At 35.9% G+C, this 24,567-nt stretch overlaps 1 protein-coding gene across 2 annotated transcripts; it reads left to right on the top strand.

Annotated features, from left to right (window-relative positions):
* The first annotated feature begins 6,585 nt into the window (after positions 1-6,585).
* On the top strand, positions 6,586-15,905 carry LOC114039651 (NXPE family member 1-like). Of its 2 annotated transcripts, none has more exons than XM_027857525.1 (5): positions 6,586-7,022; positions 8,400-9,076; positions 10,318-10,379; positions 13,304-13,519; positions 13,838-15,905. In XM_027857525.1, exons 2-5 carry the CDS (start codon positions 8,688-8,690, stop codon positions 14,368-14,370), a joined length of 1,200 nt encoding a protein of 399 aa, XP_027713326.1. In that variant the 5' UTR covers positions 6,586-7,022; positions 8,400-8,687; the 3' UTR covers positions 14,371-15,905. The 2 variants fall into 2 exon arrangements, with proteins under 2 accessions (XP_027713326.1, XP_027713325.1); XM_027857524.1 differs by having other exon boundaries at positions 8,397-9,076.
* The last annotated feature ends 8,662 nt before the right edge of the window (positions 15,906-24,567 follow it).

Here is a 24,567-nt window from a genome sequence, read left to right as displayed (position 1 = left end):
AAAGAAAGAAAGAAAGAAAGAAAGAAAGAAAGAAAGAAAGAAAGAAAAAAAGAAAGAAAGAAAGAAAGAAAGAAAGAAAAAGGGACCAGGTTATAAAAGACTTAATATATAAATATATAATAATATATATTAATATATAAATATATAAAAAACTTAATATATAAAAGACTGTAAAAGCCAAATAGTATTTTACATTTGAACCTTATAGGGAAGTGCTAACTTCTTTCCCTTAATAGGAAAGAGAACTAATAGGGAAGTGCCAGAGTTTATTGAATAGGAGTACAATATGTTTAGGCCTATGCTTTAGGAAGATCAATTGGACAGCTACCTGGAGGGTGAACTGGGGTAGGGAAAGACAGGAAGCAGGGAGAACAGTCAAAAGTTATTGCAATAGTCCAGACATGAGAACACAAGTTGAACTACAATGGTAGCATAGTTAGAAAAGAGAAAGGGTCATATATGAAAGATATTCCAAAGACAGATGTGACAGGACTTGGCAACAGAATGCATGGAAGTTGGGGTGAAAGAATGAAGAATAGAAAATGACACCTAGGTTGTGATCTTGGATAAGTGGGAGCACAGTGGTGCCCTCAGGTATGTTAATGTTAACTTAGGAAAAGGGGGAAGTTTGGGGAGAAATATAGTGAGTTGTTTTGAATATGTTGAGTTCAATATGTCTAAAGGACACCCAGTTTGAAGTATACAATAGTTCATTGGAGATATAAACCTCAAGGTCAGGAAAGAAGTTAAAACTAAACACATAGATCTGAGAATCGTTTGTGAGATGATAATATCCTTTCTAACATTTGGAGAACATAAAAAACCCCACTACATGGGAGCTAATGAGATCTAATAAAATCATATATAGAGAGAAGAGAAAATGGTCAAGAGCAGAGCCTTTAGGGACACCCACAGTTAGTGGGCATGACCAGGATGAAGATCTAGCAAAGGACACTGAGAAGTGGTCAGAGAGGTAGGAGGAGAACAAGGAAGGAGCAGTGTCAGAAAAACCTAGAGAAAAGAGAGTATCAATAAAAGTTATCTATAGTATCAAAGGCTGCAGAGAAGTCAAGAAGGCTCTGTACTGAGAAAAGGTCATTAGATCTGGCTATTACGAGATTATTGGTAACTTTAGAGAGAGCAATTTCTGTTGAATAATGATGTTATTCATCATAAGGCCAGACTGCAGAGAATTTAGAAGAAAATGAGAATAGTGGAGACAATATTTGTGGCTTTCTCAAGGAATTTTTCCACAAAAGGGATGAGAGATAGAGAATGATAGCTAGTAGAGGAGGATGGACCATGTGAGATTCTTTGAGTATGGGGTAGACGTGGACATGATTGTGGGAACCAGGGGGGAAGCCAGAAGATAGGAAGAGGGATTTTGCATAGAGAGGGATTTGCCTTGGTGAAGAAAAGAGCTAACTCTTCATGTGCGATGAAGGAGAAGATATTAGGAGTAGGAATTTGAGTGATATGACATGAGGACAAGGAGAGCAGACGGTGCTCTCAGTGAACATCCTCAATTTTTTTAGTGACGTATGAGGCAAGACTCTCAGTTAATAGGTTGGAGGAAAGAGTACTATGGGAGGCTTGAGGAGGTATGAAGAAGGTTTGGGAAATCTGATGTGGTATATGTGGTATCTGCTAGGATAGTGAATTGATGAGGGATAGAAAAGATTGCCTTGATGCAGTGAGGGCCCAGTTGAAATTATGTAACATTTATTTGTAATGAGCCCAGTTGGCCCAGTTTCATGATTTTGTCCAATTGGAGTGAAGATAGTAGATAGTGGGAATAATTCACTGATTATTATGATCCAAGCTGAGGCTTAGATAGGGGATAAGGGGACAAGGAACTTGAGAGTAGTGAATAGTGCAGAGTTGAACTGGTTAACAAGGGAGTCAAGATGAGGAAAGGAAGGAAGGATGGAAGGAAGGAAAGAAGCATTTTAAGTGCTTATCATGTGCCAAGTGCTTTACAAATACTTTCTCATTTGATCCTCACAACAATTTTGAGAGGTATCCTCATTTTATAGTTGAGGAAACTGAGGTAAACAGAGGTTAAATGACTTGCCCAGAGTCACTGATACTAAGTGTCTAAGGTTGGATTTTAACTCAGATCTTCTTGACTTCAGGCCCAGTGACATATCTACTGCTTCACCCAGAAGCTTCTGTGGAAGAAAGAGTATAGCCAGTAACAGAAATGATAGTCTCAGAAAGAACTGAAGGGTAGAGGGACTGGAAGTCAGGGTCCTACCATCTTTTTAATCAACCAGGCTCACATCTCTCCCATACCATCCATTTTCTCTCCTCTCACACTGTTGCCACCTTAGTACAGGCCCTTAGCACTTCATGGCTGTGATATTTCAATAGCTCACTGGTTGGTCTGCTTGGCATAAATCTCTTTCCACTGCAGTACATACTCCACTCACATGTCACAGTGATTTTCCTAAAGTGAAGGTCTGACCATGTCACCTCTCCCTCAACCTCTACTCAGTAAATATAGGGATTTTCAGTCACCTCCAGTATCAAACATAAAAACTTCTGTTTGGTATTCAAAGCCCTTCATAACCTGTCTGCCCTGACCTTTTCAGTCTTCTTACAGCACCCTCCATGTACTCCAGTGACACTGGCCTCTTTACTCTTCCTGGAACAAGGCACTCCATTTCCCAACTCTGCATTTTCACTGTCTGTCCCTTATGCTCAGAATATTCTCCCTTCTCATCTCTACCTCCTATCTTTCCTGGCTTCCTTCAAATCCCAGTTAAAATCTCACCTCTACAGGAGACCTTTCCTGATCTCTTAAGTTTAGTGTCTTTCCTCTGTTGATTATTTCAAATGTTTTCTTATATATAGTTTGTATGTATTTGCATTTTATCTACCCCCATGAAACTGTGATCTTCTTGAGAGCAGGAATTGTCTTTTGCCTTTTTTTTTTGTTTCCCCAGTGCTCAGCATAGTACCTGACACATAGTAGGCACTTAAATGCTTATTAACTGATGAAGAGAAAGGCCAGGGGTTGTAAGGCAGAGGGAGAGGTGGAATGACAATGTATTATGATAAGAGAAGACAATTTCAGAGTTCATAACATTTATAGTTATGACTGTAACAGTCTAACATTTATAGATGATGACAAGGTCAAGGCCATATATACTGGAGCAGAGTAGAAAAGTGAGTCATAGTAAGGATAACTTGAGAAAATGGGAAGATGGAGTGTTTATGAAAGTATCAAAATGTATTTTGAAATCTCCTACTATGAGAGCAGTAGTTGAGGAGGAAAGAAAGTTGATGAAACAAGCACTGAACTTGCTGAAGAAAGAAAAATGTCTAAGAGATCAATAGAGAACAGCTATAAGAATTTTGATTAGGTAATAAACATGGATTAAATAAAGTTTAAAGGAGGATAGGTTACTAAATGATGTGATAAATTGTCTGACAGAGCAAGGACTATTCCAACTCTCCATCATAACCAGTGAGTCAGATGGTGGGGATGATGGTTCATGAGAAGTCTCATCATCAAATAAAAACTAGTAGGAACAGTGGAAGGTCATAGCTTTCACAACTATGGTTAGGAAAAGAAAAGAATTTAGTCAATTATAATCACCATAAAGATTTTATTTATTTAATCTAATGATGTTTTTATTTAATAGTTATCAATGAGAAATACTAATTCCTATCTACATGTGGAAATGATTGATGTATTTTAAAAGGTATCAACAAAAATTTTGTAAAAAATAAGGAAAATTGGGGCAGCTAGGTAGTGCAGTGGATAAAGCTCCGGCCTTGGAGTCAGGAGGACCTGAGTTCAAATCCGGTTTCAGACACGACACTTACTAGCTGTGTGACCCTGGGCAAGTCACTTAACCCCATTGCCTAGTGCCCCCCCCAAAAAATAAGGAAAATAAATATTGAAAGAACACAGAACTTGGAATCAGGAGACCTGGGATCATGTTCTGACTCTGATTAGTTATATAACCTTGAACAAGTCACCCAAAATAAGTTTTATTATTTGTAAAAGATGGAGTTGTATGAGACAGTATCTAAGGTCTTTTCCAGTATAATATAAAGTCCATAAAAAACATTAAGTATTCAAGATGCTATGGAGACATCAGAATGAGTTAGCCCTAGTTAACAGTCAGACAACTAGTCCGAAGTCAGAAGTAACTTTCAGGTGTTTTTAAACTCCCAAATAACTTTTCTAGTCAGAAAAGTCTTGAAGTACATACATACAGCAATGTCTGGCACAAATTACCATGACTGAGCTAGTTTTGATCATATGATCCCATAAATGCTTACTAGTAGATCCATCCAGTGTTCCAGAGGCCTACCCTTAGGTCTTTTATCATTCCATTGCTACAAGTGCCAATCTTAGTGTTAGTCATCCCTTCACTATGCTACATGACTGGTCCAATTGATTTCCCAATTACATATCCTAGATTATATCTTTTGTGCCATTACTGGCAATGATTGGCTACAGATTACTTACCTCCACTGTACATCTGTCCCTTAGGTGGCCAGAATATGGAAATGCACAATGACTATACAATTATTGTTGTTCTTAAAAATCATAAAATTACACAGGTGGATATCCCCTATCCAAGCCTCAGCTTGATTCATAACAATCAGTGGATTATTCCCACTATCTACTATCTTCACTCCAATTGGAGAAAATCATGAAACTGGGCCAACTGGGTTCATTACAAATATATGTTACATAATTTCAACTGGGCTCTCACTGCATCAAGGCAATCCTTTCCATCCCTAATCAATTCACTATCCTAGCAGATACCACATATACCACAGCAGATTTTCCAATTAAATTGAAAAGACAATTTTTTTTTATGTTCACATTAGTCATGTTGTAAAGAAGAACTAGAACCAATGGGAAGAATCACAAAAAAGAAGAAACAAACAAAAAAGAGAGAGAGTTCAAATAGTGTGCTTCAATCTGCATGCAGACTTCATTGTTCTTTTTCTGGATGTGGGTAACATAAAATTACACCCCATAACTAGGTGATGGGGCAATCAGAGGCAGCCTACTAGTACAGTTATTATATGAATATGAATCCACTAGTCCACTACACAATATTGTTGACAAGTGGTCATCCAGCCTCCACAAAAAGACATCTAGTGATAAGGAGCTCATTAACTATGAAAGCAACAATTTCCACCAAATGGCCATACTTGTTAGAAAAATAACAAACACTTGCATTTCTAGTGATTTAAGACTGACTTCCTGATAGAATTTTATGGTTTCTGCTCATTAGTTAAAACAAAGTTATCTAGAAAGGCAGCAGAATGAACAAGGATTTGGAATCAAAAACTGGATTCATTTCCTCTCTCTTCCACCTACTAGTTGGATGATGACAAGTAAGCTATTTAATCAATCTTAACCTCAATTTCCTCATCTTTAAAAGAAGGCTAGTAATATTTATTCTATTCACTTCACAGGGTAATTATGAGGAAACTACTTTGTAAATGTTAAAACATTATGAAAAAGTAAATTATCATTGTTCTTCCCATTTAAAATCTAGATTCAATTTTCTTTTGGTACTGAATAGTCTATAATGGATTTTCTCCATTGTAGGTCAGTTTCCAAATTTATCATCTTTGTATAAAGTCTTTACGACAATAACATATTGAGGGTAGCATTTGTGAAAATATGAGGAGGGAGTAGGCAAACATTAGTAGATCATTTTCTACATTTCTATTAGTAAATCATTTCCACATGTTCATAGCCCAACAATTGCTGGAGGGTCATAGTACTGTATTCCTCTTCATTAATTACAAAATGAATTAGACTCAGTAGAGTAAAATCTAGTTAGCTTTAAAAATTCTCTAACCAACCAAAATTCTGTTGCACACTGATTAGATTTGAGCAATTTTCTTAGAAGAAGGAAGCATCGCATGTGGTTAGAGATAGAATGGCTAAATGTCTGTCAGCTACAGCCTCTGATTCAAACAGAATTCTCCTAAGCCATGTGCTTATTTCGATCTACTCAAACTGTGAAATAACTAGGGTCTGCTTAACCTATCCTTAGTTTGCATATTTTCTTTTAGATACAAAAGTACAAAACACAACAGAATTTTAGTGATGGGGCAATCAGAAGCAGCCTACAAGTTCTGTCTAGGACTGGTTGCCTGGGAATATCACATGTGTTGCTTAAACCCTCAGAATAGAACCTATTTCCAGTTTGTGGGTATTAATTGCCCATGAAATATTATCAATGAAGACATGTGTACAAAGGCATCCCTATGGCTTATCATTTATCAAATTTCTGGGAAAGGAGGGCCAGTCATTAGGAAGACCAAAGAATAGATAAACAGTTCCAGTGCTGTTCATGTAGTTACAAATAAAATCTCTGAATTGACCTTTTGTACCCATTTGCTCAATGTGTCCCTACTTCCTTCTCTGACAGAATTAAACTGAAAGGACAATTTTTTTTTTATGTTCACGTTAGTCATGTTGTAAAGAAGAATTAGAACCAATGCGAGGAACCACAAAAAGGAAAGAACAAACAAAAAAGAGAGAGAGAGTGCAAATAGTGTGCTTCAATCTGCATATAGACTCCTTTGTTCTTTTTATGGATATGGGTAGCATTTTCCATCATGAGTCTCTTGAAGTTGAAGGACAATGATTTGTAACTAGGGAAATGGAAGAGGAAACAAAAAAGCAGATTCTTTGAGCGATCTGACCTGGTTCTTTGAGCATCTGGAACTTTTAAAATTTCCTGTTTCCTTCCTCCATAAAACAGGCTAATGATGTGAAACTAGGGTCGAAGAGCCAGCAGCCACGAACTAGGCAGTTGCGAAGAAATGGAGCACGGTGCATAGCAGGACTAAACATGAGGACAAATGAGCATGAAAGGATGTTCTTTCACCTTTGTGTCTTCCATCTCTCCTGATCATCCCTCAGAGGACATACCATGCCTTCTTCTGTGACTATTTGCAAAATACTGCTGTTTCTGATGTTGGTGTTAGCTGCCTATATCATTTTTATGGCTTCAGAAGACTTCTCAAAGGTAAGAATTATTTTCTCTTTTAGTGTTGACTGTTACTCCAAGACAAATCAAAATGAATGTTATAGCTTGCACAGAGGAATGACAGTTAACTAAACAAATACCTCAACATTTCTCCCCCATACTGGCCAGGACAGGGATGCTGTCCTTGAAGTTTGTCCAGAGCTCTGCAAGCAACCCAGGGATTTGAGCAGTTTCTTGGTTTGCCTCAGGCCCAACCCAAACACACAGTTCTAGGAGAGCTTAATACTGTTTGAGAGTCCAGGATAGACCAAATTCTAAATTGATTTCTGGATAGGAAAAAAGGAAGCACATTTGACTGACTTATTTCTGATCATGGGGAGGCCTGGGATTGTCCATAGGTACAAATATATGGTTTCTTGGCATGACTACTCCAAAGCCAGTTTGAGCTGGCTCCAGGCCATCCCTGAAATGACCTATCCTGACCTTTGGAATATGCCTTTTTTCTTCCCAGCTCAAAATTTTTTATTTTAATTAATATTTTATTGATTGATTATTGATTTTTTTCCATAAGTCAGGAAGTTTATTACTCTAGCTCCACGGGTAGGCATAGGTGGTGGTTTGGGTAAACAGTGGGATGTGTACTCCAGAACTTTGGCTCTCTGTCCTTATGTCAGATTACTATTTATTATTGATTTTGTCTGCATTTCCAAGCACCATTAACTCTTCACTTTTAAAAATGTATTTGTATGAATATAATAATCACAAAGAAATACAAATATTGCAATATACAAGAAAGAGGAATCTGTGAAAAAATTGTGAACTTCTATTAAACACAGTCTTAAAAAGAAATATATACATGTGTACATGTATAGATACATATATATAAATGCACATTTGCATTAATTTGTATTAATGCATATGAGAGGCAAAGTGGCTTAGTAGATAGATAGCCATCCTCAAAGCCAAGAAGACCTGGGTTCAAGTCCTACATCTGACATACATCAGCTGTGTGACCCTGGTCTAGTCACTTTAATCCCTCTATTTTAGGTGACTCTGATATTATATGTTGCAGAGAAGGTTTCGATCTGCATTGGTAAAAGGAGACTACCTGAGACTACCCCATATAAATGAGGTCACAAATCCAATCCTTATTTCTCACATATAATCACTATTTATTTCCTAAGAATTTCTAAGTCACTGGCACATGCTGGACACCTTGGGTGGTAAACTACATGTTTCTTATAGCACTGAAATTCTAATTTCATATATTATACATAAACTAAGAAGAAATAGTGGTTACAAACTAGGAATATGTTTTGTGCAATACCCACATAATATGGCATTTTCTCATTGCTTCGGTTTCCTTCTGTATTCATTGTTTCCACCACTGATCATTGCTTGGACATTTGCAAGAAGTCTTCATGCCCAGAAACACCACTCAGCACCATCACACAACCCACAGAGACTGATTTGAGAATTAAAAAAATAATATAGCAGCTGGATCACCAGATTCCACATAGACCATTCTCTCATGTCAATACCACCACAAGTGCAGCCCACAGTGTGGCCAAAATCATCAATCTTAAGACCACCTACTGCAGAGGGGATCAGCTGGATATTCTCCTGGAGGTGAGAGACTATTTGGGACACAGAAAGCAATATGGAGGAGACTTCTTAAGAGCCAGGATTTCTTCCCCAAATCTGATGGCAGGAGCTTCAGGACAAATGACAGATTTCAACAATGGCACCTACCTTGTCAGCTTCACTTTATTCTGGGTAGGTAAAGTCTCTGTGTCTCTTCTGCTCATACACCCCAGTGAAGGGGCATCTGCACTCTGGAAAGCAAGGAATAAGGGCTATGATAAGGTGATTTTCATGGGTCAATTTGCCAATGGCACATACCCGATCTTCAGTGATTGTGGCCTGCTTCTAAACACAAGTGCTGAACTGTGCCAGTACCTGGATCACCGAGATCAAGAAGCCTTCTACTGTGTGAAACCTCAACAAGCGTCCTGTGATGCCCTGACTCATATGAAGACCAGGAGTAGTGGCATTTCTTATCTTAGTCTAAAGGAGAAAAATCTTTTACATAAGTAAGTAGACTTTCAAATATGGAGTAGTTTGGTGAGAAGACTTTGGGGTCAAACCATACTCACACATGTAAGAGTCATTTACCTAGGTGAGCCAAATCAGCCATATTACGTTTGTTTCAATTCGATCCATGAAAGGGGAAGCTCAAGGTCAGGCAACCTGTATCATATAAGTTCACAGATTCAGTAATAATATCTAACATTTATGTAGTGCATTACAAATTTTTCATTGTGTCCTAACCACAAACCTAGGGAATAAGTACTATTTTTATTCTCATTTTACAGATGAAAAAACTGAGGTAGGCAGAGCTTAAATGACTTACCCAAGGTCACACAGCACATAAGAATCGGAGGCTAGATTTGAACTCAGATCTTTCTTACTCTATAATTGATAATTTATTCACTGCATCACCTAGATGTCATTAATAGTGACTGATAGGACTGGTTTTAATGCTCTTCATTCCTATGAATATCTTTTTCCCGACCCTTGCCCATAGTAATCCACAGACTGCCAGTTAAAAGTTGATTCAAACAAGGACATATGGAGCCTAGAACTGGGGGTGGGGGAAAATTTACAAATACCAACCTAGAAGAGTTAATTGAAAATGTCCTTTGGTTAATCTCAGTGTTCTTTTTGGTTTATTAAAATGTTTTCCTGTCCATTCCTGTGATGTCACTCTCAACTGATGCATATCTGTATGTCAGAAACTCCTTTATAGTCTTAGAGATTTTCCTGGGGCACTGAGAGGCTGTGACTTTTCCATCGTCATTTAGCTGGTATATGTCAGAGGTAGAATCTGAATTCTTTTCTTCTCTGTACCACATTGCCCCTCTAGCCAAAAGATAGACAAAGGATGGAAGGAAGAAAATAAAATAGTCATTAAGCTTCTAATATGTCATAGGCACTGTTCCGAGTATTTTTTACAGATATTATTTCATTTGAGCCTCACCCCACCTGGGAGGTAGGTGCTATTATTATCCCCATTTTACACTTGAGGAAACAGATACAGAAAGAGGTGAAGTGACTTGCCCAGGGTCACACAGCTAGTATGTGTCTGAAGGTGGATTTTAATTCAGATCTTGACTCCAGGTCCAGTGCTCCATCTACTGCATCACCTTGTTGTTAACAAAAGAACCAAACTGCAGAAATTTAGGGACAAACTAATGGGTTTTTGTTTTTATTATTGTAGTTCTGCATGTTGCAACTAGGAAGTTAGGTTAACTTGTGTTCTTGTTTCTTCAAGGTCCAATGGAGGGATTGAAATTATGAGAGGCTTTGAACCCATCACGGTCTCCCAGTGTAACAGTAAGTCTGCTCTTCTCTGATCTCTGTTGTGGGTCGTGCTCAATAACTCTATAAAATTCACTCATCCTCATTCAACCTTAACTTAGCCTGTATCTTGACCAGGTAACTCTCTCTGGGGCATATTAGAGGAGGTGTGATGAAGGAAGATGTGATTCCTTGGGCATGAAAAAAAAAATAAGAAATGCTATGCTAAGAAATGTCTTGACGTGGATAGAGCACTGGCCCTGAAGTCAAGAGGACCTGAGTTCAAATCCGGCCTCAGACCAACTTTAGACTTACTAGCTGTGTGACCCTGGGCAAGTCACTTAACCCCAATTGCCTAAAAAATTAAAAAAAAAATTTTAAAGTGATACATAGTATAAAAATATAAACTAAATTTCCATGAACAAAATATTCATAAAACTGGATTGAAAATTTTGGGTAGAGAAGTAGTTAAAATGGTGTCTAGTCCTGAGGGACCCCTGTGTATACTTGTGTATACCTGATGCTTCTGGATATGTGGATACTGATCTACAATGCATTTCTTTTCTTACTTTTTTTCTCCTTTTCTTTTTTTTTTATTTTTTTAACAAATTTTGCATTCTTTTCCTGTTGGATTTGATGGCAGATAACATGGTTTCATATCCTACTCTGCCACCTGTGGGCTCATAGAATCATAGCCTTCGAGCAGGAGGTGACTTAGGAGGCCATTGGCTCCATCCACCCCATTTTAAATATGAGGAAACTGAAGAACAGAGAAGCTCCATGAGTCGTTCAGGGTCACGAAGCTAGTAAACACTCAAAGTGGGTTTTGAACTCAGGTTTCCCAACCTCAAGTCCCGTGCTTGAGTCATTAGACCACGAAAGTCAGTAAATCTCTATAAGCAGTAGCTTCCTTATCTGTGAAATGAGGGGGTTGGAATAAATGACCTCTGAAGATCCTTCTAGTTTCAAATCTATGATCCAATGATTCTTACTCTGAGGAAATGAGAGCCACAATCCAACTCAGATCACAGGGATTTCTTCCACATTTGAGGATTCTTTCTTTAGCTTCCTTATTCTCCTTCTGCCTATATATTTAAAATCTCTAATAAAGTTGTGTAGTTATGTCCCCATTTATCATTCAGATCCCAAGTATCATTTTATTTCTTGAATTTAGGCCTTTGCCAGGGTCTAAGTATCAATTAGCAAATTGCAAAACATTACATAAATACGAGCTATATATAAGCCCTCTTCTCTTTTTTCTCCCCTTCCATACTCCCTTATTTGCAGTATATAATAATACAAATAATAAAACAAAGATTCCTATAAATTATGAAAAATATATTCTTAATTGCTGAATATTTGGAAACTCTGGGCTTTTGGTGCTAATAAAAGGATCTTCCAATCAGTTTTTTAATGTAATTGACCTTTTATAAATAGAACAAATCACTTTCCATTTCTTCCAAGGTCAGGATACCCATGTAGATTAACTTTTCACAGGTAAAATCCTTTGCCAAATTAGGGTACAGTCCCGAATCTTTGAAAAAGCATGAATCAGGGAGCCTAGTATGAGAACTATTCTTGATTCTCTTTCTAGACTGTACTTAGTTTTGCTCATGATTTTCTGCCCTCTTCTTTCTAAGTGACTTTTTCTGCTATTTCTGATGTTTCTTGACTTTCTTAAGATGAAGAAAGCAATAGAGTCATCATAAGGTGCATCTGGTTGCATCTTTTCCTCATCGGTACCAGTTACCTTGTACTCGTCTGAATTGAAAAACTGAAGGAGAGTTGATTTCATTTTTCTTCTTTTTGTTTCTTTCCTTTTCATCTCCCATGGTTTTGGCTTTCTGATACATACCTCTACCCAAATATCATGAATGGCACATCTTTTTTTCTTTCCACAGTGGGAACTAATCTATGTTTTGAATGAATAGAAAAATTTCCAAATATGCCAAGTCCCTTGCTAAATGCTAAGGATACAGATAGAAAAGATAAGATAGTCCCAGCACTCAAGGAGCTCAAACTTTAATTGGGAGAGACAATATGTCTAAGAGAGTTCAGCTGTAGAGTGTATGGGAAATTCTGGAATCCCTAAGTGTTCATAGGTTGGGTAGATGGTAAGATCCAGGAGTACATTGGGTGTGTGAGCAGACCAGATGGCAGTGCCCTTGAGGCATGGAGGTCTGGAGTAGCAGGGCAAATTGTAAGGTCTATAATACTTCAGGATGCTGTGGCAAGGCAGATAGTAAGTCTAAGTGGCCCTCCATCTCACTGGAGAATTGTAGTTGGTGACTCCCAGCTCATCCAAGCAATGTGAGCAGCCAGTCTACTCTTCCATCTTACTGCCTCTGAAGAGGTCTTGGTGTCTGGTGGCCTTAGGACAGGGAAAAGGAAGGCAAGGGCGAAGGCTGACCCCACTGGTGGTTCTTTAAGCCACAGGGCAACAATGGATTGAGTTTTATTTCATTTGCTTTATGTGGTTAGCTCTCTTCATTGGAATATCATTCTAATGATGCTAGTATCACCAGTTCCATCCTCAGGGACCCAGTTTCATAGATTGCTCTGTTTCATAGATTGTTCTTCTAATGTAAAAGCCATCAGATATGTGAATAGCCTGGGTTACAAGGGAGATCAGGTAAAAGAATACAGATGGAGTAGAGTAAACCACTATCCACTATTAGAAAACTAATTCAAAATGAATATTTTGAAATAGTGTTAGTGGCATCATCTTCATTTAAAAGGGGTTTTTATAGAAGTCTTAAGATTCCTGAAAGGAGTCTTGGAGAGGCTGTTTAGATCATCCCTTGGGTGGCACCTGCATATGAGTATTCTTGGGGTATTGCCTGAACCCATATTACTCAGATTAGTGAGAGATGGCATCAGTCTGGTTTAATATTTTGGTAATTGTGATAGAGAGGAAGATTGCTCTGATAGACTAATTCTGAATGCACTGAATTTATCAGATGTTGAAACAGTGAGAGAGAAATGCCAGATTGGAATGAAGTCCCCTATTCCCAGTGGTTATTCTTTGCAAGGAAAGTGGAATCCAGCATTTTGTAAACTAACTCAGCTAAGTAATGTGGATGTAATCAATGACTGTTTGAAAGGAAAACTCATTTACCTCATGGGAGATTCTACCCTACGCCAGTGGATGGACTACTTCTCCAGACTTGTGAAAAGTAGGTTTTCTGAATTTTTTTTTAATAATAAGATTTCTCTGAGGGCTTTTTGTTTGATTTTCTTGACCTTTGTAGGGATAGGGAGAATTCCTCAAAGTAATTCTTATATTTTTCATGAGAAAATGTTAATTCTCTTCCCTTTCATGTGTAGCTATGGAAAATTTAGTTGGGGGGAGGGTGACAATATATCATGCTAGGCAACAATTATTCTCTAATTACTAATTACCTTAAGAGTGAGGTAATTAGTTTGGCCTGTACTGAAAAGTGGTAAGATTCTTTTCTTTGCTTCAAAGATGTAATAATTTTTCCCCCCATCAGCACTGAAGTATTTTGATCATCATGGAAGTGGACCATTTAAGAAGTACATACTTCTGGATCCAGAAAGACACATTCATATTCAATGGAAAAAACATGGGCACCCATTTGTCACTAACCAACTGTACTCATTAAAAAATAATGAATATATTACCCGTGAAATTGACAGAGTAGCAGGAGACAGAAACACAGCCATAGTCATCACTCTAGGACATTTCAGACTATTCCCAGTTCATATCTTCATTCGAAGAGTTATCAATATCCAAAGGGCAATTAGGCGGTTATTGCTAAGAAGTCCAGATACCAAAGTTATCCTGAAGGCAGAAAACATTAGGGAGATGCACAATGAGGCCGAGCAAGTGGGTGACTTTCATGGTAATATTCAGTACCTTATTATGAGGGACATTTTCCGGGATCTCAATGTGGGTATCATTGATGCCTGGGACATGACCATTGCATATGACTCTAGAATCCTCCACCCCCCTAATAGTGTTATTGAAAATCAGATTAATATGTTCTTAAACTACATCTGCTAAGGGACTGGAAAAAATCACCAGGAAGGGCTCTCTATAGCTTTATCTGCTCAGTATTATGAGAGGACCAAATATACCTAATAAGGGATTCCAGTTGATATGTGCCTAGCAGAAAATATGAATACAAGTTGGTAAGTGCATCATGGCGGGGGAACAAGAGGAAAACATGAGGCCCTACATTCCCTTTTGGAATAGGAGATATGTCATGAGTGTACATTGTTTCTGTTTCCATGATTGATTAGAGTCGCATAGGAAATAAGTCTTCTTTGACATTCTTGATTTCTATAACATCCAGTGACCCTAGTTCTCCAGGATGTATGTGTTGGCAGTAGGATGGAGAGAAATGACCAGAACATAGGTTTGAGGAATAACGTCTTGGCACAGCCAACAAGAACATGAGACCAACCTGAATAAGTGATTTGATTGAAGGCTAAAGAATTTGATCACACTACAGAGGGAATTGTGTGCAGTGTTCAATATTAAACCTATATCTGGGTAGTTTTTTTGAAATGCAGTGTTGGTCACTCAGGGAACTCTACAAATATCCAGGATTTAGGTGATTTTAAGGAAGGAGAAGTTGTCTACATTACTAAGAAAGGATCCCAAAGGGAAAAGGAAAGAAGCTCTTTTACATATCCTCAGGGTTGGATGAAGCTATCAGCCAAATGGGGAGATGTGAGAGAAGTCTAATGATCCTGTGGTCTTTCCTTAAGCTTAGTAGACAAAGTTGGGATAGTGACTTGGATTCAGGGAAAGATTTTGAATGGTAAGTTATAGTTTTAAGGGACCAAAACATTCTTGAAAATGGAAGGGGACTTCTTAATGATGGGAGTTTTATTTACCAATGCCAGAAAACGTTTGGAGATTGAGAACAGTAGGCCAAATGTTTTGCAATAGGACACTAACCAGATTTATATTCATCTAAAATTCTTGATGTTGTCCCTTAGGTAAAAAGTTACTTTGAAAACTTCTATGGTTGAATATTAAATCTGGGCATATGTGCATGTCCCCTGATACATGTATGAGTGTGTCTATTGCTTAAATATGTGTGCACTGATATATCAGGGATTAATTTGTTTTGGGAAAAGTAATGGGTCATCCTTTACTTTCTTACTTTACTTAATTTCAGTTAGGGAAGAACTTGGCAAGGTGGTTGTATACTTTGGAATTCAAAACTATCATTAGCCTTCTGTCTTTATAAGAAAAAGTGGGCAAATGCTGCACTTTCAGGGAATAGAAAGAATCTGCAAGACAAAAATCATAATGAAATTCTATAAAGGCTAGACTGAGAAAAGTATTTTTTTTAATCAAATGACTTACAAACTTAATATTGAACAGCAGTACTACTAGTTAGACCTGCCTTCTACCTATTTACATTTAAATGAATTTCCATGAATAAAATATCATAGCAACTTTTTTAGTTACTCTTTCTAAATTTTCAATGGGATTGTTTGTCTCTTCATTTTCATCAGTATTCCTTCTTTTATGGTTGTTGTTTATTCATTTGGTTTTGTTACACACGCACACACACACTGGATTATTTCATAAAGGTCTTTCCAGATTTCTTTGCAGACCTCATTCAGCTTCAGCTTCCTCATCTGTAAAATGGGGATAATAATAACACCTATCTTAGAGAGTTTTTGTGAGGACCAAAAGAGAGCATATATTAAACACTTTGCAAACCTTAAACCATTTTATAAATGCTAGATATTATTGTAATTCACAGACACATGAGGAAATGAGATGTGAAGTGATTTGCAAAGTTTGCACTGGTAGTAAGTGGCAGAGTCAGAGTTTAAACCAGGGTCCCCTAACTTCAAGTCCAGCACTCTAGTTGTCATACCATAGTGCTTTTTGTTGATCTCCACTATATAATAATATTCCCTTTTTCAGAAGAACTTGTCACAACTTAACTACTCTCCTACTATTGGACATTCAGGTTGCTTCCAGTTTTTTTGCAATTACAAATACAGCAGCAAACAGTAGTGACTTTAAAAGATTGATGAATCCAATGGACTAGAGATATAGAATGAGATATGGATTCTCAGACATGGGCAACTTGCTGATCTGTCTTGCTGGACTACACATACTTGTTATGAGGGTGACTTCTACTCAGGAGTGTGGGTGGGGTTGGTGGGTTCTAAGGGTAAGGACAAATATGAAAAAAAAATCAGCTTTTTTGTTGGTTTGTTTTTTTTAGTTCTACTTTGTTCTAGGTTTGTTTCTCAATTTTATTTTTGTTATCTATTAATTTTTGCTCAACTGAATTTATTCTGGCATGTGTTGATTCCATTGCCTTTTTTTTTAAACAAAAAGAAATGTTTTTATTGATATCATTTGTTTTTATGTATCTGCATTCCCTTCTTTATCCATTCCCTCTTGTCTCTCAGAGAGCTTTTCCTTACAACAAAGAACAAAAAAGGAGGAAGAAAAAGAAAAAAATTCAGTAAAGTCAATCACATTAAAAACAGTTTGATATTACATACAATGTTCCATACCCATATAGAACCATATCTGCATAGGAGAGAAGTGTGCAATTCTATCTCTTATTTGGGATACGCTTATCCAAAAATTTTTACATATGTCTACATAATTGACACTATTCTATACTTTAATACCAGATAGTCACATTTTAAATAAACAGTGAGTTGATCCTATTAGAAACAAAATATAACACAGGTTCCAGATAAAATATCACATGTAACCTTTTCCCCTCATTCACAGATTTTTATTCTATGTAATGATTATTGATTCACCAAAAATAGTTTCACAGGTGAACGCTAGAGAGAAATAGACTTAAGAAGCATTTATTTTTTACTTCTCTTGAAGAGGTTAAAGGAAGTGATGTTTATATTTCTCTTCATTTGTAAGGTCTTTAAACTCTTAAAAATGCATTTTCATTTCTCAAAGCAAATTTCTTTTAAAAATCTTACTGTACATATGCACTCAAACATTGTCTCTTGCAAAAAGTGTGCATATAAATTCATAACTTTCTGCAAAAATACTCTCCCTGTATCATTCAAGAACTCCAAATTGCAAATAAGCACTCACTGCAATTTGATTTCCATAGAAAATACAGAGTAGAAGAAGCCTTCTGACTACAACTGTTTCATGATATTTAGAGCAACAGATTCTCTATGCTCTCTTTAAAATACTCCCTTGTTCAGCACTTTTTGGGGAAAGAGCAAACAGAATCCAGCAATCTTGAGGAGCCAGTAAAGGGGTGGGGAAAGAAAAACTTTATAATATCTAACCTGTACCAAAGACTTTTAAGAAAAATTTAAGTAATTCTCTCAACCCCCCACCCCCGGAACTTATCAATTCACCTTTTTAAATGTCCTTTTTTAATTTCTGAAAGTAGATCCTAGTAAAAATCAATATGGTCATAATATTTAATCTTTATATGTTGTTGTAGCTTTCTTGTTAACACTATATTTAAATTTTTTGCTGTAATTTTCATTAGGTATTTTGTTCTACCATTTTCTTTTTCAATTCTGACTTCCCCTATTTTAGGTATCAAGACCATATTTGTATCATGGAAAGAATGTGGTGAAATTCCTTTGAAAGACTATTTTGGCAAACTGTGTAGTATTGCAATTGTTCTTCAAATGCCTGATAGAATTCACTTGTGAATCAATCTGGTTCCTGGTTTTTTATTTTACTTTAATAATTGAGATATGCCATTCAATTTCTTTCAACATAATTGGATTATTTAAATATTGTTTTCCTAGTCTATTAATCTTAGGCTTTATATTTTTTGTAAATATTAATTTTATTTCATTTAAGTTGTTGGTTTTATCAGCATATAGTTTGGCAAATATCTTTTATTTATTCTTCATTTTCTGTGGTTTCTCCTTTTTCATTTTTGATCCTGGTAATTTTGATTTTCTCCTTTTTTAAAATTCAAACCAGCTAATGCTTTGTCTAGTTTATTTTGAAAAAAATCTCCTAGTTTTATTTATTCAATGTTTCTTTTTTCCTTTCAGTTTTGTTACTTTCTTCCTTGATTTTCAAAATTTTTATCTTGGTGGGTTTTTTTTAATTTGTTGGTTTTCTAGTATTTTAGTTGCATTTCACTATCTGTTCTTTCTCTCTTTTTAAAATAAAAATATTTAATAATATACATTTTCTCCTAAGTATTGCTTTATCTACACCTCAAGAATTTGGGATGTTATATCATCTACTTTATACAATGCTTTGAAGTTTATAAAGTACAAACTCATGTCAGTGACTCAACCTGAATACCTCCTGACTGCATAAGAGGTGGCAGATATTCTGCCCAAACAACAGAAAGAAAAGAGAAGCTATTTGTTGGGGGAGGTGGGGTGAAGTGAATGATGACATGGGCAGCACAGAGCACAACTACAAAGTCATAAGCCCTAGAGGGAAATGAGCATGTCTAAGAGAGAGAGAATAGAAATACAGTGGGGTCATTACTTGGCCTTAAAGGTTTACTCAAGGCAGGGACCCTGGCAGGACAAACTTCCATATCTCCCAATGTGAGGAGTCTGAGGATGCCTTACATGACACACCTCAGATATCTGGGTAGCAGTTAGAGGGGGAGGAACAAAAGACTGAGGAAGGAATCTGGAAGCAAGTGATTGGGGAACACACTTAAGGAGAAAGATGAAGTGGAATGGGGGAGCTTATTGAAGAGTATTGCCATTGGGGGAAAGGTGGGATGGGGTAACTGGTATGGGAGATGGAGACTAAATGATGGGTTTAATTTGGGGTAAGAGTGTGTGCATTGGGAGACTACCTTCTATTATGGTGTTGTGCCTTTGTAGACAACATCTTATCACAAGAAAAAAGGAAATGAGAGCTCCTAAGGAATGGCTGGTGCCCAAAAAGCTGTGTGGGAGCAGGTGGGTGGAAGAGAAGTTATGAACCTCAAGATGAGATGGCAAGTGCAACAAAAAGGAGATTGAACTTGAGCAGAGAGAGAATTGAATCATATGATTGGGGATATTGTAAAACTTCCACCATAGGACACTGCTTGTATCCAAATTACTCCCTTCATAAGTGGATATTTCTAAGAATGAGGCACATAAAAAATAAAACCATGGGGGCAATAAAACAAGATCTATAAAGGTAATAACAGACATTAGTTGGAAGAGGGAACTGGAATACCTTAATTCAAAAGCTTTAACTCCATGGGAAACACAAAGAGATCAAAGAAGGAATAAATACCAACATAAACAATAAGCCAGAGATTAAAATGGCAAAATACACAGGAAGGAAAAGAGAATTAATGGAGAGAATAAAATAAAGAAACTAGAAAAAGGTATAGAAAGAAAATATATAACAAGTAAAAGAAGTTAGAAGGGAGAATAACGGCAGGAGGGTGTTAACCTAACTACTTAACTGAGAGGGAAAAGAAGGGGAAAAAAGAGGGGATGTTGAAAACTAACTAAATAAAAGAAAAAATAAATTAATACTCTGAGGAAAAGCTCAAAACTAGGGAAAAGGTTGACAAATAGGAGCAGTCAGAGAGCCTATGGGAATGGGATTCCATTGAAGCAATTTTCGCAAAATTAGCCATAGGGACAAAGCACTGACTTTGTTGTTCATTCTCCATTCTTGAAGAAGAACAGTGACAATATGAGGGTGATATCTTGACTTACACATGAACTGGATGTAAGTAAGACAGAGCAGCACAAAGTCCTTAGCCTCACGGTCTCCTCCAGAGTCATCTGGGTCCAGTGGCAAGATGAAAATCCAGATAACTGGCAATGGTCCCACATTAGCACAAAGGGGAAGAGGAACAAAAGAAATTCCAAAAAAATATATAAATAAAACAGCACTAGAAACAAAAATAGAGAAAAACACATGTCTAACTCTCATAACTTTAAATGCAAAAGGATGAAATAATGTAACCAAGCAAGAGATAATGACAGAAAAATGAATAAGAAAATAAAACCCCTTGGACTGTTGCTTACTAGTTGTTCTGCTATTTCTTTTGTGTGCTACTCTTCATAACCCGATTTGAAATTTTCTTGGCCAAGATGCTGGAGTGGTCTGCCATTTCCTTCTCTATCTCATTTTATAGATGAGGGAGTTGAAGCAAACAAGTTAAGTGATCTGTCCATGATCATATAAATAGTAAGTATTTGAGGGCATATTTGAGCTCAGGTCTTCCTGACTCTGGGCCCAGTTGTTTGCTAGAAAACATTTAAAAAGCAAAGATAAACATAGGATCAAAATGAGAGGCTGGAAAGAATTAATTATGCAAAAAGTTAATAAGAAAAGGAGTTGTAAACATTCTATCAGACAAATGAAAAATAAAAATCCATAATATAAACAATGATAAGCAATGAAATTACATTAAGCTTAAAGGAACAATAGATAATGAACTAATTTCAGTGTTAAAATTACATGTTCCAAATAGTTTAGCATCTAAATTCACAAAGGAAAATTATCTTAATTGCAAAAAGATATAGCCCACAGCACAATAATAGCAAGAAACTTTAGTATTTTCTTAGAGGGGGTCATATCTAAAGGACAAATAAGCAAAAGGAAAACATAGAATTGGAAAACTGTTGAAGAATTTAGATTTATAACAATATTTGAATGAAGTCACTAAAGAATATATGTATTTCTCAGCACTATGTGGCACTTTTACCCAAAGAGACTATTGTAGCACACAGAAATTGTAACTAAATGTTAAAAAGTAGAAATACTAAATGGATCTTTAAAAAAAGCAATATATTGAAGTCATTCTCCAATTGATAAATGGTCGAATGATATGAACAGGTAGTTTGCAGAAGAAGAAATAAAAGCTATCTATAGTCATAGAAAAATGCCCTAATTCACTATTGATTAGAGAAATGCAAATCAAAATGACTCTGAGGTACCACATCACACCTATCAGATTGGCTAACTTGACAAACCAGGAAAATGATAAGTTCTGAAGAAGATGTGGGAAAATTGGAACACTAATGCATTGTTGGGGGAGTTGTGAACTGATCCAACCATTTTGGAGAGCTATTTGGAACTATGCCCAAAGGGTTATAAAAATGTGCATAGCCTTTGACCCAGCAATAACACTTCTGGGTTTATATCCCAAAGAGATCATACAAATGGGAAAAGGATCCATATGTACAAAAATATTTATAGTACCTCTTTTTGTGGTGCCAAATAATTGGAAATTGAGGAAATACCCATCAGTTGAGAAATGGCTGAACGAGTTGTGGTATATGAATGTAATGGAATACTATTGTGCTAAAAGAAATGATGAGCAAATGAACTTCAGAAAAACCTGGAAAGACATATATGAACTGATGCTAAGTGAAGTGAACAGCAACATTGTGCAATGACCAACTTTGATAGGCTTACCTCTTCTTAGCAATGCAAGGATCTAAGATAACTCCAAAAGACTCATGATGGAAAATGCTATACACATCCAGAAAAAGAACTATGGAGTCTGAATGCAGATCAAAGTATATTATTTGCTCTCTCTCTCTTTTTTCTCTTTTTTTAGTTCTTTCTCACAGTTCCTCCCATTTGTTCTAGTTCTTCTTTACAACATAACTAATTGAAAATAGGTTTAATATGAATGTATGTGTTGAGCCTATATCAATTTACACACTGTATTGGGGTAAGGGAAGGGGAGAGATGGGGAGAAAATTTGGAGCTCAAAATCTTATGGAAGTGAATGTTAAGAAATAAAAATAAATAGATTTATTTTTAAAAAATAAAATAAAATTCTAATTAAAAAACACAATATAACAAAAAATATCTATCAATTCAGGGAGCAAAAGCAAAATTCTAAATAATGAGAGAATCAAAGAATAAATCATAGAAAGAATTAATAAGTATGTGAAAAACTATGATAATGATAAGAAAATTCTCTAGAATTTCTGGCTACATCTCACTAGTCTGCAGAAGAAAAAAAAAGAATAATCCTAAAAACATACATTAAAAATATCTTTAGATATGATTAATGAAGCAAATATAAAATTTTTAAAAATTAGAAAGTCAACAAATAAACAAACCCAAATTAAGCTCAAAAGCTGTTTTTGAGAATGAAATAGATAAATTAGAAACTTAAAAATACTATTGAACTTATAAACAAAAATGAAAGCTTATTATTTGAAAAAACTAAAATAACATTGATAATCCATTATCTGACTTGAACAAAACTTTCATAAAATTATACAATCATAGATTTAGAGCTAGAAGGGTAAAAAAAGGAATGATGGCATAAAATTAACAAAATTAATAATTAATAAATAAAATAATAAATAAAAATTAATAAGGTATAATCCAGAAGAAATACAAATAATTATGAGAATTAACTATAGACAGCTATATGTGAACAAAACTTAAAATTCAAGAGAAATAAGGGATTTATCTCCAAAAAAGCAAAGTACTCAAATTAATAGAACACCAAATAAAGATCATAATATACACCGAAAAGGAAAAATGCACTAGCTGTAAATGAACCTCTTGGGTTGTCAGGAGATATCTGGTAACTTCTGACTAGAAAATTCAGAGGTTCCCAACATGAGTGATACTGCCCTTTGACTGGAGTATAGGGGGGGCAGTAAAAGCCTAAGGTGCAATTGGGGGACTTTGAATAAAAATAAGGGGGCGATGGAAGCATAAAGAAAGGAGAAAAGATCAGAAAATTTTGAAAAACCATTCCTACATGTTTCATCTGTTGTGTTACAGAGTTGAAGTCTTAGTGATTATAATATTTTCCAAATAAATACACAAAATGCAACTTATAATTGATCACTGGTCAAGTCTGCCAGACAAGTTTTAACAAGCAAGTTTTAACAAGGCAGGTGAACATGTATCACATTGTTGGAAAGTCTGGCATGCATTGGCAAGAATATATGAGTGTAATGACTTGTTTACAATATGCTGCTATATGGCTACATGATGCAGTATTGCATCATCAAAATTTCAATGCAGGAAAAAACCCACAAATTTACAATAAATTATTAAATTTAAGATGTGTCATTTTAAAAATATATGTTTTATATTCTTAAATGACACAAATTTCAAAAATAAAATATTAAAGAGATAAAGAAAGTAGATTTCCAGGGGGGTGGTGAGTAATTTTTTTAAGGGGGTGGTAGACCAAATAAGTTTGGGAAGCTATGGTCTAAATAGATCTATAGTAAAATTGTATCAGACTTCAAAAATAAAAATTAATACCTACACTGCACAAATTATTATCAAAAATAATTGATAAAGAAAATATACAACTAAATGCTTTTTGAGAGATATGGTGTTAGGTACTTTTGTTCCATAATAGGGTCCTTGACTTTAAAGCCATAATAATAGTCTGCAGAAGAACAATGCAGAAGCAAGATGTTTTTGTAAAGAACAGGAAGATGTCTTGGTTTAAAACTAGATAAGTCAGCAGAAGAACAAAGCAGAAACAGGATGTTTTTGCAAAAAGCAGGAAGATGACCTGGATGAACCAGTTTGGATAGGGTCCCTGTGATATGATAGGGGGTCAATGAAATATGAAAGAGAATGTACATGCTTAATAACTTAACTTCTCTGTCCCAGGAGGGGTTTAGATGCCATTTTCTGGTCATGCAACGTATGGTAGGGAAACGTGTGAAGGGACAATGTGTAGGAGGCATACTGGGAAGTTGTACACCCTGTAGTACCCAGCCAATGGAGAAACAGAGGAGGGACCCTGTGTCCAGTGATAAGGATAAAAGGCTTTGCTGTATCAGGCATCGGGTGTGCCTACTCTATAGGACACCCCCTTTTGCAACTGTGTAATAAACTGGGCTTTTAACTTCATCCCTCCTGAGTCCAAATGAGTTTTTTTTGAGAAATATAATCCTAATACTTAAATTAAGGAAGGAAAAAACAATAAAATAAAATCATAGACCAATATCATTAAAAATCCAGTGAAAAATCTTATAGCAATTCATCTAAAAAATCAGTTCCTGTTATCACATTTGACATGCCAGATTTCTAAGAATTTTTCCACATTAGGAATATAATTAATCATATTAAAAATAAAAACATCACAAACCACATGATATTAACAATATAGAAAAAGCCTTTGACAAAAAAACAACAGTCTTCTGTGTTTTAAAAAATATATAAAGTATATAGAATGATATTTTTAATATGACAAAAAAGTGTCTAAAGCTAGCATTATATGAAATGGGGTAACACAAGAAACTCTCCCCAATAATCACAGGAGTAAAGCAAGGATTCTCCCCT

This window comes from Vombatus ursinus, unplaced genomic scaffold (assembly GCF_900497805.2).
Source record: "Vombatus ursinus unplaced genomic scaffold, bare-nosed wombat genome assembly UNPS02012156.1, whole genome shotgun sequence".
Lineage (NCBI taxonomy): Eukaryota > Metazoa > Chordata > Mammalia > Diprotodontia > Vombatidae > Vombatus > Vombatus ursinus.
This window is presented reverse-complemented; position numbering and strand designations above follow the sequence as displayed.